General features: G+C 38.4%; 1 protein-coding gene across 6 annotated transcripts in view; it reads right to left on the reverse strand.

Moving 5' to 3' along the window:
• The window catches only part of LOC146488208 (uncharacterized), a 71,285-nt gene that overhangs the window by 42,197 nt on the left and 10,468 nt on the right, over positions 1–18,620 (reverse strand). For 2 of the 6 annotated variants that reach the window (XM_085121937.1, XM_085121943.1), the window contains exons 8-19: positions 11,823–12,194; positions 11,528–11,578; positions 9,730–10,101; positions 9,441–9,491; positions 7,669–8,028; positions 7,381–7,431; positions 5,532–5,903; positions 4,689–5,048; positions 3,370–3,420; positions 2,304–2,354; positions 1,422–1,611; positions 767–921 (exon numbers count right to left, since the gene is read on the reverse strand). In XM_085121937.1, coding sequence (XP_084978063.1) covers positions 767–921; positions 1,422–1,611; positions 2,304–2,354; positions 3,370–3,420; positions 4,689–5,048; positions 5,532–5,903; positions 7,381–7,431; positions 7,669–8,028; positions 9,441–9,491; positions 9,730–10,101; positions 11,528–11,578; positions 11,823–12,194 — 2,436 coding nt within the window. The remainder of the gene's footprint in view (positions 1–766; positions 922–1,421; positions 1,612–2,303; positions 2,355–3,369; positions 3,421–4,688; positions 5,049–5,531; positions 5,904–7,380; positions 7,432–7,668; positions 8,029–9,440; positions 9,492–9,729; positions 10,102–11,527; positions 11,579–11,822; positions 12,195–18,620) is intronic. The other 4 variants (XM_085121964.1, XM_085121951.1, XM_085121959.1 and 1 more) reach the window with 4 other exon arrangements.

The raw sequence follows: 18,620 nt of genomic DNA on the forward strand, positions 1-18,620 counted from the left end.
AGAAAGGATAATTGTGTAAGATAACGTGTAAAATAATGTTGTAACAGAGGCAGAAAATATTTAGAAAGAAAAGACAAAGAGCCATTTTACTTCAGATAGATTCTTGTTCGTAAGTAAATTTAACGGAGACAAAACTATGGGGCTATTAGGAAAGTTGAGTCAAGTTTAATTTCATGATGAAAGTAATCCGAATGTAGAAATTACTTGAGGTGAAAGTAGTTTGTTTTTGTCCATATCTCTTTCGAGTAAATAGTAGCTGTTCCCTGGGGTAATAGGATAACTTTGTGTAAAAACAATTTTCGTTAATGACTACACTGCAGATCTTTGTGTTTCTCATAGAGAATGATTTTATTTTTCGATGAATTGAACCACCAGGATTTAATCCTCGTCAAAAATGAATTCAAAGTATTCAACTTGAAGAGAAGGAAATGGTTGTGGCTAATGATTGTCTTATGACGAAAACTATTAATTTTAACTTAGGGGACTTTCCATTTGCCAGAACTATAGCCGGCCAAAATAACCGATCTACAGACAGAATACAGCAATTTCAATGGAGAATTCATTATATACCATTCGTTCAGATTACTTCGAGATGATTTGTACAGCTTTTAGAATGTATCACTCCGAAGGACTTGCATACAACCATCCACAACCATCCCTTCAAAATGGCGCGTTCCATTTCCGAATGACAGGTTTCCCTGGTCCGCTTTGACAAAATCAGGGAAAGCACCCTTAACTTGTAGTATATCATTGTATCTACTCGTACCTGGCTCTCGCTTGTAGGCTGGCTTGGGTGTGTCTCCTACTCCAGGGAAACCAAATTTGGCGTAGGTGCATCTGAAAGGAAACTGAAGAATGGAGCGCTTGTTCCCTGATGGCATCAAAACCTTGTTGTGGAACGAGAATTTTCCACCAATGGACCTATATGAAAACAAAACTGAAACGTTAAAATATCAACGTACTGTTTTTTGAGTATGACAAAAACTGGTTGCGGACAGAAGTTGTACAATCCATTCAATGAAAACACCTCACGACGCACGTTCTTTGATCTCCAAAGGTTTGGCTTTGTCTACTAAAAAGGTCTAGATATTTCTATTCCTGACTGTGGCTCAGGCGAAAACTGTCTTGAGTCTTTGACTAACCGTACTTCATTAACGGATTTCCCTATCCTATCAGTTGCTCTTTCTTAAACTTGACTGCCCCCCCCCCCTACACACTCCCGTCCCCTCCTCCCTTACAAGAAAAGACCAGGCCCCCATACTCATTTCTGCACTCCAGTGTGTTGGACTTACTAAAGAAAGTGGGTTCTTGATATAAATGCTTTATTGGTTTGAATAGAGTAAGTAAATGGAGTAATTGAAATAAAAACTCAGGTTTCTTGCTTATGGCGTTGCATTTAACCCTAAGATGTAATTATGTACCTTCGAACCGTTCCACAGCCCTTCAGTGGAGTTCTCAACACGATGTTTCTCTTGTCATTGTGAAGCACGCCGCACCCGGGATCGTTAAGATGAAGGAGACCAGGATCCGCTTGTGAAGGTAGACTATCATGAGGTATCTTTACCACCATGGCATTAGGCAAGCACAATATCATAAAACCATGATTGGCTCCTAGAAAGGGCAGATATAGTTTATATTTCTTCTGACATATACTTACGTTTATTGTCCTTATGTGAACCTGTTTCTCCCGTGGAAAATAAGCTGACAAATATCGCACAAGAACGTGGCCAGAAAACAAAACTAAACGATCAATTCTATCGCTGCGTGAAGTAATAGGACTGATATTTTTCTTACATGTAAAACAACGACTACAACAACAACAACAACAAAATAACTAATATTGTTGTGTCTTAAAGTACATTCATACAGATTTAGAAACAACTCATCCTCAGAAGGGGCAGTTAGTCGAGTCAGGGGAAAGACAAAACGGGTAAGTTTACAAGAATGTACTTGCTGACTTCCTCAGGATTCGACTATCTGCCGCTGGGTGTCAGAGGATGGATACATCTACGACCATTGGATCAAAATGGAGATGTCGTATGTAAGTGCTTGTGTTTTGTTTCGCGATGCAACGCTCTTTCGCTAACTTTGAACACCACACAAGCGTTTTAACACGGCTAACACCAATTAGTTTTACTTCCTTTGCCTTATTTGAGTTCATTGTTTTGCTGGCGTTTGTGGCAATTTGCCGGAATTATTACGTTAGTTCAAGTGTTACGACACCCAGCTAACATTAGCTTTTAACAAAACCAACATAATGGAACCGATACAGCTCTAAATTAATATCGTTGCAATACACTTACCAGACTTGGAGGTGGGCGTGGACGTCGTGAATGGTCTTGAAGTTGTTGGTGCTAAAACAAATAAGTCAAATGTTCATTTTAAATGCAAAATATAATTTAAACGATATTCCAAACGTCCACCCAACAACTTATTTTACGCCAAAAAATTAGAGTAAACTTTCATCCCCTGAAAACGGAGGAAATTACATAAGTTCCTACCTAATCCGTTGCCACAGAAACGGAGAGTGCAATCCGATGGTCGTTATTGGTGCTTGCACATTCTTTTGCGATGATATGCTCTTTCGTTCGTTTGAATTACACCATACAAGCGTTTCACCATCCTTCACACCAATTAATTTCAATTGGTCTTGCCTTTTGTGGGCATTTTTTTGTTGGCGTTTGTGTATTGTCCTAAAAAGCAAGGCTGCTTTATGCTGTACGACCCTCGACGGATTTAATCGAAAACCTAATTAGTGAACTGAATCATTGTATAATGCAATTCGAGGGATTTGATTAGCTTAGCGGTCATGGTATATGAGCCATTATACCATGGACGAGAAATGGCGACCGTTAAATTGTCTTCTAGTTGTCCCCGCACAGCGAAATCAGCAAGATCTAGCAGAATTTCTTGATTGTTTTTAATAAAACAATTATTCCACTTGCGCTTGTTGGATATAAGATTATTATAGCCAACTCGTCGCTATAGGCGCTGTTACACTAGGCAATTTTTCTTGCATCTTGTCTCGCAATTTAGTTGCGACACAAGCTGCACGAATTGTTGCCTAGTGTAACATGCCCTGAAACTAACATTCTCGCAATTTTCTTGTTGTCGCAATCGTTGTGAGAATGAAAAGTCGGCTCTACTTCGTGCAACGGTGACTGCAACAAAACCATTGCGAGGTATGTCCATTTCAGGGAATGTTACACTAGGCAACGATCCCGTGCAACTAGTGTCACAACGACGCAACGAAATTGCGAGACAGGTTGAATGAAAATTGCCTAGTGTAACGGCGCCTTATAGAGCACAAGTGTATATATTTCCATCTATAGATAAATACAAGACATAGATATCTCATGCATTACTTACTAGACTTGGAGGTAGGTGTTGGAGTCGTGTATGGTCTGGAAGTAGTTGATACTAAAACGAACAAATCAATTATTAATATCAATAGAATGTATTCGTATTCTCGTAATTAGACTGGAACAAGGTTGCAGGTGAAAAAAATTCAGGGCAATAGGTATTAAAGTATTTCCAGACTAAATTTACTTCTTTTATACCATTTTAAGAAGAGGAACAGAAACTTTGGAACAACAGACGCCAGTTGAGTTTGGGGACTAAGACTTGTAAGCATAACTGACATTAACGTTTCAAGGCATTGGCATCACTGATTCGACTACAACTACCAAAACTCATTTTCCTTTTGGCTTTCATATCCAAATTTTGTAAACCCATTGGTGAGTAAATAACAGTAGTTTTGAAGGACTCTGGACGCCATAATGAAAATGTCATTCTTATGCTTGCTGTTTTGTTCTGCGTTAGCGGGCTCGGTCATCCATTTCAACACCATACAAGCGTTTTACCAACCTTTGCGCCCATAAGCTTTATTTGCTTTTGCTTGCGCTCTGTTTACATCGTTTTTTAGACGTTCACTTTGCGGCGATTGATCATTAAAATGATTACATTTGTTTGAGTTGTACCACTTTATCTCTTACTAAAAAACTGATTTAATCGCAACCTTGTTAACAGACGATACAAGTAAACATAATAATATATAGATATCTCATACATTACTTACCACAGTTGGCGCTAAAGCAAATAAGTCAGAAATTCATTTCATTATTTTTAAACCATGTCAAATTCACTGTGCTTTAAGGATTGGGGGAGTTCATGGTATACAAGTTAATTCATGGTTATTCATGAGATATGGGATTATATATAATTTATGAAAGAATTTATGGTTACTTGTGAGCCGCAGTCATAAGTCCACATTTAAAGATTCCATAAATTGGACAACAGTCCGTATTGCCCTACTCATTTCGATATCCAATCAGTTTTGTTTTCTAAATTTGACAAATCTTTTCGCCGTTCGATAATTAGCTCGCAAGTTCACTGAGACATGTAAACGGGAAGCGACTTGAATTGGCAAATAAATTAGGCACGTGTTTCTGATTGTACGTTGTGCTGACGTTTTTTATTGGCTGAGGCCGTGCATATTATTTTAAAGATTGTCAAACTAACTTAGTAATCTGTTGATTATTTTCAAATGCATGAAAGTAATAATTTGATGCCCGCTCTCAACGTGTTTACAACGTTTTTGTCCTCATTAATAGTTAAAATACTGATTACTTATAATTTGTCATATATATATTTATTGCGAAGAACTAAAGTAAAATTGACTGATATACCTTGTCCCCTGTCTCCACAGTAACGCAAACTACAGTAGCGAGTCGGAGGCAACTCGTACACGTAAAAACCACCACAGTTTCGAACTCGGATGTTCTGAGACCATTGACAGCAGCCAGAAGACCAATGGAAACACACTTTGCGAGACACAGCTCCTTGATTCACTGTAGGATGTCCACCAGTCAGATAACCGGGCGCATGCGTACCACAATAATTTTTAGGCACACAATTATCAGGCATCTTGTTGCCCGCTCCTCCTTGGAATCGATACCAGGCTTTAGCTAAGGATCTATCACATTTGACAACTCCCATGTAACTTTGGGCACGGTCAGACTCATTCAGAATTCTGTAGTTGAAACATTCTAACAAAATCAAATACAGGAACATTAGTTTTTTACTATGAACAAAACAATCTACGTTTAAGTGTTACAGATCAATTTCTGGTACTGTGGTAAATTGACATCTCCATTTAAAGGGCCCTTGTCAGCCACACCTTTGTTTGTGTTTATATGCGAGAGTTTGGCTATTATATTTTATTCGGAGCATGTCGAAATGAACGAAATCACTGTGAAACTACTAAAGATAATGAAACATACTTTCAGGAACACAACTTACAGTTAAGCAATAAGATTTTGTTTCACCATGCAACATCAATAATTTTGATGGCATCGAAAATGGCGGAGGCTGACTAGGGTCCTTTAAGCTCAAAACAACAGAAACTACTACTAACGCTACCACTAAGGTATGAACTACGCCCCTAAGGGGTATAGTACTTATTGAAGTCTTACAACAGGACACCTCATATAAATGTACACAAGGGAATGTTGGCACTCCTGTACATGTACCTGGTGCTTGTTGCACTCCGTTGCCACAGTAACGCAAATAGCAAGCGGGTGGTCGTTGAAGCTTGTAAACGTAGAATCCTCCACAATTGCGAACGCTTATCTCGGTCGACCAATGGCAGCAACGATTGCCCCAGTGAAAACAAACTTTGCGCCGAACAGTATCGTTAGCCACTGAAGGGTGACTTCCATTCAGCCATCCCGACGCATGCGTGCCGCAACGTTGCTTCTCGACACATGACTCTGGCATTTGATTTCCCGCCTCTCCGCCAAATCTATACCAGCCTGACAGCCCACTGTCACATAAAAGAGGACTGCTTTTGTTATACGTCATTGCTCTGTTGGATTCATTGAGGAATCTATAGTTGAAACACGCTACAAGAGATTGTTAATATATTGTATTAGTAACGAATTGTTTCACTGTCAGTTCCGAAGGTAAAAATGAAAGCTGGTTTAGAGAGTATATTATAGCAAGCGTGCATGATTAGTGGATAACAACCGCCAATTAGTGCCTAACTCCCTAAGAGCATCATCAAAAAAAGCCTACAGTGAGAATCTACGGAAAATATTGTAACATCTAACGTCTTACACTAAGCATACACATTATTTGAAGTTCCGAGGGTACGGTAAGCCCTAACGTTGGACGTTTAGAATCATTAGTGTTTAGATCGTGGAGGAAAGTGTGGTGTATGTAAATAGTATCACATCATTTTGAGGGATTTTCCAGGTGGGCCGCCGGGCAATCTTTTAATGTCGGGTCGGGAAGGAGGGGGGCTATCTTTTTTGAAAGACTAAAAACGCGACAGATTTGGGTTTTCATATTTTGATAATATTTGAAGTTGCAAGATCCTTTTGACGCGTTTCCTTCAAAAATAAGAAGCTCGTTTTTCCACTGAATAATCTGATTAATTGAGAGCCAGAACCAAGCACGCCGTGTCAAACTTACGAAAAACAAATGAAAACGAAATGTCTGCTAACTTGTTTTTTTGGAAATACATGTACACTCTAAACAAAATGTCCTCAATGGATTTAGAGACTGTTTAGACACTATTTACGCATTCATAAACTGCCTAGGTTTTCAGAAGTTTTCAGATTTTTCCAGAAGTTATTTTGAACCAACTGTGATGTTGGTAAGGCGCGAATTACCGGCAGGTTGTGATTCTAGAAAGTTCTGCCATGTTATATAAGCAAATGCGTGTTGCTCACTCTCTCTTTCTCTCTCTGGCTTTGAATAAAAGTTACGTTTCGAACGGTGTGTTTTCTGACTGTTGACGCGTTGGTGAGCGAAACGATTCAACAGTTTTTATAGGCTTCTGTGTTATGTGATGTTTAATTTCACCTGAAGTTGTCCGTTGATTGGATAGCAAGGTTTGGGCTTCCGAGCAACAAGCAACAACAATTCTCAAATTTTGTAAAATAGATAACAATGTATAGTATTTCTTTCCAATATGAAACTTAATTATCTAAAAAAGAAAACGCATGGGTAGCTCTAATTTTCTTTCGGATTTCAATAACCTTGCTGAGATCTTTGTTTCCAGCATAGTTATTAATCGCGCTGATGATGTTTTGTTTAAAGAAACCACAACAATTAGAACAATCACAAGATGTGCAGAACGTCTGTGTAGTTAGAAAAGGATACACCACCCGTATAAAATTTTTGTCGAAGCATTAGAGTTCTTAAATTTTAGTTTAACCGAACTCTACTTCTGTGGTAGCGTTTCATATTTTAATGGATCAACTTCTTTATCCCATGTCTTGCCATTTCCTAATGAACGGCCATTCTATCAACAGATTTTCTTTCCTTAGTTCAAGAAAACAGACCAATTCATCAGTTTTTACATCTATCACTTACCTGAAGGGGAAGTAGGTGTTGGACTCGGAGTCGGCCTTGAAGTTGATGGCGCTGAGAGAAATAGAGAAATTACTAAATGCGTTGTATTAATCAGTGTTTATAAAATTTTGTTTGGGCAGTAATGGAACCTATACCAGACAGTACAAGACTGTGTAGCAATGACAAACAGAGGGCCATACCTCAGGAAAACAAACAAGCCCAGAACAACAACAAAAAAAGAATAAACAAACACTTTCAGAAGATGTGTTTCGCTTTAGATAATACATTTACATACTTAAAGAGTTTTACCTGGTCTCCCGTCGCCACAGAACCGCATACTACAGCCGGGTGGTTTGGACAACTCATACACATAAAAGCCAGAACAGTTTCGAACTCGGATGTTCTGAGACCAATGACAGCAGCTAGAAGACCAATGGAAACACACTTTGCGAGACACAGCTCCTTGATCCACTGTAGGGTGTCCACCAGTCAGATAACCGGGCGCATGCGTACCACAATAATTTTTAGGCACACAATTATCAGGCATCTTGTTGCCCGCTCCTCCTTGGAAACGATACCACTTTTTAGCTAAGGAGCTGTCACATTTCACATCTCCCCTGTAGCCTTGCGCGCGATCGCTTTCATTCAGTACCGTGTAATTGGAACATTCTAGAAAATGACAATTTACAATGTTGTTGAAGTAAAAATACGGGAAAGACAAGCTAACTTAATAGTCAACATGCTATAGATTCCCGGGCTTAATAATTATATATTAATTTCTTCCTTGAGCAAAAGTTTTTCATACGTCTCTTTCGACAACAGCAACAAACAAATTCTTTGAAATACGTTGTAATTATTTTCTTCCGAAATTAAACTTAATTATCTAAAAGAAAAACATGGCTACCCGTAATTTTCCTTTGGATTTCAATAACCTTGTTGGCCTTGTCACCCTTCCAGCATAATTGTTAACCACACTTTTGATGTTTTGACCTTTCTTTTAAGAAACCTTAATAATTTGAACAATCGCAAGATGCGCAGAACGTTTGTGCAGTAGTAGAAAAAGGATACACCACCCGTAAAGACTTTTTGTAGAAACATTAGAGTTCCTAAATTATAGTTTATTATACAGTGAACTGTTTAAAACTCGCGTTTTGACTTGTCTAGAATAGTGTGTAATTAGAATATAGACGAGTATAGACGCGTGATTGATGTCATCGAGTGGTGTGACCGGCGCACGTGATCAGAGTCTAGAGTCCCGCCAGAGCGACTGGTCAACAAATTTTGCGTGTAGCGGACAAACACAGGCAAATTTTCGCAGGAAAGGAAAACTGCCCAAAAAAAATTGGACAAAGACTGTTCTGAGAGTGATCTTAACCAGGATAGGAAAGCTGGAACTTTGTTGTGACGTGAAAAGAAAGCAAATATTTGTCGAAATATTATGCCGCCGATCGGAAATCCGATAATGGCGAGTAATCGATTACAAATCACAGTGAAGCGATTTGCATGCTGTAATATTTTGGGGTCAGGATTTCCTTCTGGAATAAAAGTTACCTTTGAAAATATTGTTGGTGCAATTCTTTCGGATTATACTCTAATTTAGAAGGTGACAATTGCGTGCGTGTAGTAGTCTAAAACTGAGTTTACTGGAAAGTTTTTGACTCAGCTCAGGCAACGCGATGCTCGCTCGCGAAACGTGTTGAAATGTCTTGGTTATTGCATAAAACCAATAGATTCCATTTTGCCGTGGGTATGTACTCTGATAACGCATAGATAACGTCAAAACGTGGTGAGAACAAAGAAGTACGCTTCGAGCCGCAGGCCAGTAGCGTGAGTGATGTTCTAAACACGTTTTGACGTCCTCTGTGCGTTATCAGAGTACACGGACGCACGGCAAAATGGAATCTATTTGTTAAACTAAACTCAACTTCTGGAGCAGCGTTTCACATTTTAATGGATCTACTTCTGAAGTACTTTATGCCATCTCTTGCCATTTTCTAATGAACGGCCATTCTATCTACAGATTTTCTTTCCTTAGTTCAAGAAAACGAACCAATTCAGCAGTTTTCACATCCATTACTTACCTGAAGGGGAAGTAGGTGTTTGACTCGGAGTCGGCCTCGAAGTTGATGGCGCTGAGAGAAATAAAGAAATTACTAAATGCGTTGAATTAATTGTTTGGGCAGTAATGGAACCTATACAAGACCATACAAGACTGTATAGCAATGACTAACAGAGGGCCACACCTCAACAAAACAAATAAGCCCAACACAACAACAAAAAACAAAATCAAAAGCAAGCACTTTCTGTAGATCTGCTTCCCGTTAAATTATACATTTAATGTCATATAAGACATATAAAATGTGTCAGCACCTTGTGTAGATGGTCCTCCGTTGCCACAGTAACGTAAAGAACAAACAGGTGGTCGGTGAAGTCTATAAACGAAGAATCCCCCACAGTTGCGGACACTGATATAAGTTGACCATTGACAGCAGCCAGTAGACCAATGGAAACAAACTTTACGCTGTACAACACCAGCAGCTACTGACGGATGGCTTCCGTTGAGCCACCCTGGCGCATGCGTACTGCAACGACGCTTGGGGACACATGACTCGGGCATCTGATCACCAGCCCCTCCGCTGAATCTGTACCAGCCGGACAGTTCACGATCACACATGGAAGAGATGCCTTTGTAATAGCCCATGGCCCTGTTAGATTCGTTAAGGAGCCTATAGCTGGAACATTCTACAAGAGATTTCATACTTACTGTTAAAGTCATACCATTTCACTGTACGTAAGAAAAAAACTTTACAAAAACATATCCGGAATAAGAAAATAACTTATGGCAAAAAAAAACCCTTATCGTGACCTGGCTTTTGTTTGGTCTTTTAGAGCCTCACAAGCTTGTTAGCGATCACCAACGTTACAACGCCTTACTAACAGTCACAAAATGTAACAACTCTGATTCGTAATACAGTAGACCTCCGGTAACTCGAACTCTGAAGGGAAAGGAAAAACTGTTTGAGTTAGCGGGGTTTCGAGTTATCGGGGTCAATAGGCCATTTTACAGTTGTGTGCTTAGTGACCTGGCTTTGGATTGGAAGCGAGGCTGGGGGTGACCTTGTTTTGATACAAACCTCATTGCTTTTCATATGGAAATGAAACTAGTTAGCATAAGAACAGCATGATCTAAATATGAAAAGCAGTGAGGTTTGTATCAAAACAAGGTCACCCCCAGCCTCGCTTCCAGTCACTAAGCACACAACTGTAAGATGGCCTGTTAAAATATTCAATTTTCCAGGTTAATAATTAATGATTTATTGATTTTCAGCACTTCAGTATACAGTACAGTGCAAATTAAACTTATTTCACGAGAAGTTAATACATTTTGTTATCTGTTCGTTGCACTAATTAAAATAAAATTGCTCCAGTCTTTGATCTAGTGTTAGAATTCGATCACACGATAAGAAAAGCTAATGGGATACCTCAATTTCATCCGCGGCGAGTTATAAGAACCAGAAATTCGAGTTATCGGGGTAAATTTTGAGTTAGCGGGGTTTTCGAGTTATCTGAGTTCGAGTTAACCGAGTAAAAAAGTTGGGTCAAATCCAAGGGAATTGAGACTCAGTTCGAGTTGGCGGGGGAGTTCGAGTTATCCGAGATGCCCAGGCTTAATCATTATATATTATTTCTCCCTTGAGCGAAAGTTTTTCATACGTCTCTTTCGACAACAGCAACAAAAAAATTCTTTAAAATACATGACATTGTAATTTCTTTCCGAAATAAAACTTAGTTATCTAAACAAAAGTCATGGGTACCCGAAATTTCTTTTGGATTTCAATAAATTTTCTTTGATCGGTGTTTCCAGCAAAGTTGTTAACCCTGCAGATGATGTTTTGACCTTTGTTTTTAGAAACCCTAATTATTTGAACAATCTCAAGATGCGCAGAACGTTTGTGCATTACGAAAAGGATACACCACCAATAAAGAGTTTTTGCCGGAACATTAACTCGACTTTTGTAGTAGCGTTTCACATTTTAATGGATCTACTTCTAAAGTACTTTATGCCATCTCTTGCCATTTCCTAATGAACGGCCTATCTATCTACAGATTTTCTTTCCTCAGTTAAAAAAAACAAGGCAATTCAGCAGTTTTCTCATCCATCACTTACCTGAAAGAGAAGTAGGTGTTTGACTCGGAGTCGGCCTTGAAGTTGTTGGTGCTGAAAGAAATAGAGAACTTTTTTAAATGCATGGTATTAATCAGTGTTTATAAAATTTTGTTTGGGCAGTAATGGAACCCATACAAGACCATACAAGACTGTATAACATTGCCACACCTCAAGGGTACAAATAAGCCCAAAACAACATCAAAAAACAAAATCAAAAGCAAGCACTTTCTGTAGATCTGTTTGCCTTTATATTATACATTTACTGTCATATAAAACTTTTGAAATGTGTCAGCACCTTGTGTAGATGGTCCTCCGTTGCCACAGTAACGTAAAGAACAAACAGGTGGTCGGTGAAGTCTATAAACGAAGAATCCCCCACAGTTGCGGACACTGATATAAGTTGACCATTGACAGCAGCCAGTAGACCAATGGAAACAAACTTTACGCTGTACAACGCCAGCAGCTACTGACGGATGGCTTCCGTTGAGCCACCCTGGCGCATACGTACTGCAACGACGCTTAGGGACACATGACTCGGGCATCTGATCACCAGCCCCTCCGCTGAATCTGTACCAGCCGGACAGTTCACGATCACACATGAAAGAGATGCCTTTGTAATAGCCCATGGCCCTGTTCGATTCGTTAAGGAGCCTATAGCTGGAACATTCTAAGAGAGATTTCATACTTACTGTTAAGTCATACCATTTGACTGTACGTAAGAAAAATCTTTACAAAAACATGTCGGGATTTTAACAAAAAAAATTATAAAAAAAACCCTTATCGAGACTTGGCTATTGTTTGGTCTTTTGGAATCTCACATGCTTCTTCCCAGGCTTAGTTGCGTTAATCGAGGTAGCCGAGCTTTCGGCCGAGCACAATAGCGCGAGATGGCATGGGAGAACCTTTCCGGTCAGCTAAATGGGTGACGTCACATTCAGCTGGGCGTCAAGGAAGAGTGAGGACGAGATTAGGAGCCTCAATAAAAGGGTTTAAAATCTATGGAAGTGAGTCCGTATAGCATGAACAGTACATTGAGGAAAATTTTCTAAGAGGTTCACAATGGTAGTTTGAGGCGTCAGAAGATGCGGCAATAACGTGATTAAAGGTAATGCAAAAATACAAAAGTTATCTAAACGTATGAAACTTAGTGTGAGAAAAACTGGAATACTCCAGCCAATCAAAAGTCGGCATGTTAAGATGTTTTGCAGTGGTAACATGAAGTTACATGAAGTTAACATTAATCTGCCCCATCAAGCTTTTTCTAAATAAGGCAAACTGAATTTGAAAAGTTTGTTCACGTTTGCTCACTTGTAAAAATGATGAATGGTAGAACCGATTGTTGTTGTTGTTGTTGTTGTTGTGGTTTTGCTTTCAGCCAGTTACTCGTAGACACTCGGAAAATGAAAAGCGAAATTGCAAATAGACATAACAGAACACATTTATTTTCATGCCAATGTATGGCATTTCTTTCCGAAATGAAACTTAAGTGGCACTTTCCCTAAGAACGGTCCACTGCGTTTCGGGTCGAAAAAAAGTTTGCCCTCAAACTTTGCCCACTAAATCATCTTGGGTCATAAGTAAATGAAATGACTTTAGTTTTCGGAAATACGTTAAAATATATTTTTTACAGGCTACAACAGTCAGAGCGTTCGAGGACCTAAATTTGAGCGTGGCGAAAGTAGGAAGTTGCATAAAATTGAAGAGCTCGCTGCTTGAAAACCACGAAACGCCACAAAAATTCATTATAATTCCTAAGTCAAGTGTTCCTTCAAAGGTATGAAAAGCATGTCTATTTTGATTTGTTTTAACTTTTTGGGTCACAAAAATTAATATTATTAATCCTCATTAGAACGCTTTCTGAAAACCGGTGAAGGTACCCTGTCTTTGCCTGTATTTATTTCACAAGTCCAGACCGACCCTGACTAAATTCCAACTGAACTTTGCTAAACAGATGTTAGGAAGCATAGAAATATAACAATACGTTGCACTTTTTGGCTTCCTTGACTACAGCGACTTCGTACTTTTGGTGCTTTTTCGAATGTGAAACCCGCATTATGCAAATGAGGTTGTTGATCAAATTCAAATTGTTATAAATCAAAACATTCTTAATCGCTTAAATTCACCATTCTATGTATAAAAGCAAAAACGGTTTTACCCGTTTAAAAATGCCTAAAACCCTGATGAATTATTTAGTCCTGATCTCTGAATGCTGTGTAAAGAAATTGTAAACATTGAATATGCTAATTGCGTTGTGTGGGAAACTTAGTCCTATGTAAAAGTAATCTTTCTTCTCGCTGTTTTCTACTGGCAATTTTCAGTTTTTTTGAAAAGTGCTTTTGAAAAATTTTTACACGGTTTTAGTATAAAAAACCTTGAAGAAATACTTCAGCTTTAAATGGATGAGCACACACTGTGACATGACCTGCATTGAAATCGACAACACTTGACTTTTTTTTAAATCAATGTTGTGTCACACTCTGGGTTATTTCTTGATTGCCTTTTTATTTGGTAAATGGCTACTAAAAGGACAATGCTAACAAGACCATCTTATTTTTCCCTGATCTACGACCAACGTACAGAATGATTTGATGAAGAAAGTTTTGTTTTGCCGGATATGGCATTTTAACGACATACCTCCTGCACTGCAGAAGGTCATAATAGGTCATGGTCTTTTAACCCTCTCAGTTTACTTCCTGATTTTCTCTAAAATGATTCCATTCAGTTACGAATCAAAACATTTTTAATCGCTAAATTTCACCATTCTAAATTAACTACACCGAAAAGCACACAAAATAAAAAGCCTAAACGGTTTTAATAGTTTTAAAATGCCAAAAATTTGTGAATTATTCTGTTCCGATTTTTAGATACTTTGCGGGGAATTTTAAAGCAAATTAGTCTGTCTGCTAAACAGTATTTAGGTTTTAAGAAACCTATTTTCATTACTAATTTTTTCGTTCAGTATTACATTTCCCTGCTTTGCTGACGCCATTCAGTTGCTATTCGTAGCTTGAAGGTCCTTTAAGAAATAAAATATGTCGCTGAGTTTGGCATACTGCCATCTGAAATCACAAAACACTGAAATTTACAAGTCAACTAGAAGGAGGATGCCTGTACATCCCTCTATGTAAAGTGCCTTCCTCAATACATAGATAATATAAACTTCTGAACCACGAAAAAAATGATAGGTCGACTAGAAGTTGTTTGAGCCATTTATCTGTTGAAGTGCAAGTTGTTATTTTATTACAGTTCGAAAAAAAAAAATTCCATGTAGTAATGAGAAAAACTTGAATTCACTATTGTAAAACATGTGATTTATTAATTTTCAAAAGCTGGGCATTATCAATATGTTGCTCAAAATGAATTGATAGGATCTTGTGCATGAAAGTCGGAAGGAAAAAACTGTACAGAAAAGAAAAGATTTTATAGGAAGCGAGGGAAGGAGAATCCGTCTATCTGTCCGTCGCGATGCCGCTGCACAAAAAATTGGATTTGCTCTTTTGTTGATTCGTATCAAAGATGAGGTCAAATATCATAAAATTTTTGACAACACATTTGATGCGCATCAAAAATACGTCAAATATGTGACGCCTATGCATATACCTTTGACTCGAATCGAATGTGAGTTCAAATGTATTTAACCCCTACCTTTGACGCGCGTCAAATTGAAATCAAACAACTTTGACTCCGCCTTTGACGCGCTACAAAGGTGGATCAAATATGTGATATATTTACAAATATCTTTGATTCGAATCAAATTTGACTCCACCTTTGACGCGTGTTATTCAAATGCGGCCTTTGTCACTTGTGATTCGAATCAAAGGTAATCAAAGGCGGCCTTTGACAGACTTTGACCACACATTTGATTTGCGCAAAGGCGTTTTTTCCGTGCAGTGTGCGTTCCGGTTGCAACCCCGGCGGACTCTGGTCATAGGTAGAGTTAGCTGTTAGCTTGCTCTGAGAGTTTCACTCCAGGCCCTTGGCCGCAAATGCTATAAAGCTTCTAACTTGCACTTTTTGTTGTAGATGATATTTCGAGTGTAATGCCTCATTGTTTCTGTAATTATTTTAAAGTCATTATTACTGAAAATTCAACACGAGCTCTCCTCCTAGTGAAGGAGAATCAAATCCCACATGCATTAAGGAGGATCGGTAAAGTACATTGTTGCTGTGTTGTTTTTGTGTAAGTGTAATTTTAAAACTACTCCAAGCTAGTTGACAGGCAGTCCACTAAAATGCCATAAATCCTCGAATAAGTGCTCCCTCTCGATTACGCGAAGTTCTCTGTGATTATAATAAAAATTGTACAATTTTATCGTCTTTGGGGGGTTAAGACCACCCTCCCCCCCCCCACAAAAAAAATTGCGTATTAAAACGAAATTGTACTGCAAAATCCCCCGATAAGAATGTTCATGAGGTACTTTCACATACGCCTCTTAGACTGCGTAGCGCAGTAGCCCGAACACGAGAAATAAGTCCGAAGTCAGTTCTAGAACTTTCCTTGAGTAATTTGACTTTCTTTTTGACCAAATACGATATTTGCACCAATTGCCGCAACCAACACAATGCTTCTGTGAATGATACGCCTTAGATCTTACATGCAACTTCGGAAAAGGAATCTGTACAAACAACCAATCCAGGCTTGAGGTGAGTTATTTTGTGAAATATCTGCCAACAAATGTAGGTATATAGAGAAAGACCGGACTATAAGATCGTCATGAGATAAATCATAATAACAACATGAGGGACGGCCCTGCCATTGTGTCAAGAATCTTTTACTCCATATTGCAGGCCTCATTTACGCCGGTCTCTGTACAAACGGCTATCGTGTTAAAAAAATGGCTATAATGATCAAATTGAGCGGCATTTTCAGTGTCTACTTTTGGGGGGGGGGGTGTTTGTTTGGCACGCATTGCGAGTCTCAACAAACATATTGATAGCTACAATCTTGGACAACCAGCCTTTCTCCCCCTTTTTTTTTTCCCAGTGATTGAAACATGGCACGTTTTGCTTTGTACGCGAATTCGTACTGATTGATTTAGAGGGGAGGATGGGGGGCTAATTTTTCCCTTTATTTTGTCCAAGTTTGTAGGTCCTTGTATTCGCCGGGCCAAATATAAATCGACTATCAATATGGCTGTTCATAAATAAAGCTTCGAAAGTGAAAGGGAACAACTTCTCATTAATGAGGTAATTTGAGCCCGAAAATACCGAAAAAGCCATCTTCCGCGTAGGATGTCCATATTTTAAACTTGACAAGAACAGAAACCAAAGATATTTTATTTGCTTATATCTCTCGCTTTTTCACTGTTACAAGGTAGGATTGTGTAATTGTTGGGCGGCGTCATTTGAGCAGTCAAATTCGGATCTCAGATTCCAGAAGTTAGTAGTTACACGCCAGTAAGCTTTAATTATAAGGTGTTGAATATTGCTTATCTTGTATGAGAATAAAATGTAACAATGTATTTATAGCGGAGGTGAATGGAATCATTTGAGAGAAAATCAGGAAGGAAACTGAGAAGTTTAAAAGACCTTGACCTATGACCTAATTCAGTGCGGGAGTTATGTCGTTAAAATGCATATCCGGCAAAACAAAACTCTCTTCATCAAATCATTCTGTACGTTGGTCGTAGATCAGGGAAAAATAAGATGGTCTTGTTAGCATTGTCCTTTTAGTAGCCATTTACCAAATAAAAAGGCAATCAAGAAATAACCCAGAGTGTGACACAACATTGATTTAAAAAAAAGTCAAGTGTTGTCGATTTCAATGCAGGTCATGTCACAGTGTGTGCTCATCCATTTAAAGCTGAAGTATTTCTTCAAGGTTTTTTATACTAAAACCGTGTAAAAATTTTTCAAAAGCACTTTTCAAAAAAACTGAAAATTGCCAGTAGAAAACAGCGAGAAGAAAGATTACTTTTACATAGGACTAAGTTTCCCACACAACGCAATTAGCATATTCAATGTTTACAATTTCTTTACACAGCATTCAGAGATCAGGACTAAATAATTCATCAGGGTTTTAGGCATTTTTAAACGGGTAAAACCGTTTTTGCTTTTATATTTGTGTGCTTTTTGGTGAAGTGGATTTAGAATGGTGAAATTTAGCGATTAAGAATGTTTTGATTTATAACAATTTGAATTTGATCAACAACCTCATTTGCATAATGCGGGTTTCACATTCGAAAAAGCACCAAAAGTACGAAGTCGCTGTAGTCAAGGAAGCCAAAAAGTGCAACGTATTTTTATATTTCTATGCTTCCTAACATCTGTTTAGCAAAGTTCAGTTGGAATTTAGTCAGGGTCGGTCTGGACTTGTGAAATAAATGCCGGCAAAGACAGGGTACCTTCACCGGTTTTCAGAAAGCGTTCTAATGAGGATTAATAATATTAATTTTTGTGACCCTAAAAGTTGAAACAAATCAAAATAAACATGCATTTAATACCTTTGAAGAAACACTTGACTTAGGAATTATAATGAATTTTTGTGGCGTTTCGTGGTTTTCAAGCAGCGAGCTCTTCAATTTTATGCAACTTCCTACTTTCGCCACGCTCAAATTTAGGTCCTCGAACGCTCTGACTGTTGTGGCCTGTAAAAAATATATTTTAACGTATTTCCGAAAACTAAAGTCATTTCATTTTTTTATGACCCAAGATGATTTAGTGGGCAAAGTTTGAGGGCAAACTTTTTTTCGACCCGAAACGCAGTGGACCGTTCTTAGGGAAAGTGCCACTTAATTATCTAAAAAAAAAACATGGGTACCCTTTAAGTTTCGTTTAGATTTCAACAACCTTGCTGTTATCCTTTTTTGCAGCATAGTTGTTAACCGCGCTGATGATGTTTTGGCCTTTGTTTTTAGAAACCCTTATTATTTGAACAATCACAAGATGCGCAGAATGTTTGTGAAGTAGAAAAAGGATACACCAGCCATAAAGAGTTTTCGCCGAAACATAACAGTTCTTAATTGTTAGTTTAACTCAACTCTTCTTCTGAAGTAGTGTATGCCATATCTTGCCATTTCCTAATGAACAACCTATCTATCTATCTATCTATCTATCTATCTATCTATCTATCTATCTATCTATCTATCTATCT

Source organism: Pavona decussata, unplaced genomic scaffold, assembly GCF_977016875.1.
Source record: "Pavona decussata unplaced genomic scaffold, jaPavDecu1.1 SCAFFOLD_11, whole genome shotgun sequence".
In the NCBI taxonomy this organism is placed as follows: domain Eukaryota; kingdom Metazoa; phylum Cnidaria; class Anthozoa; order Scleractinia; family Agariciidae; genus Pavona; species Pavona decussata.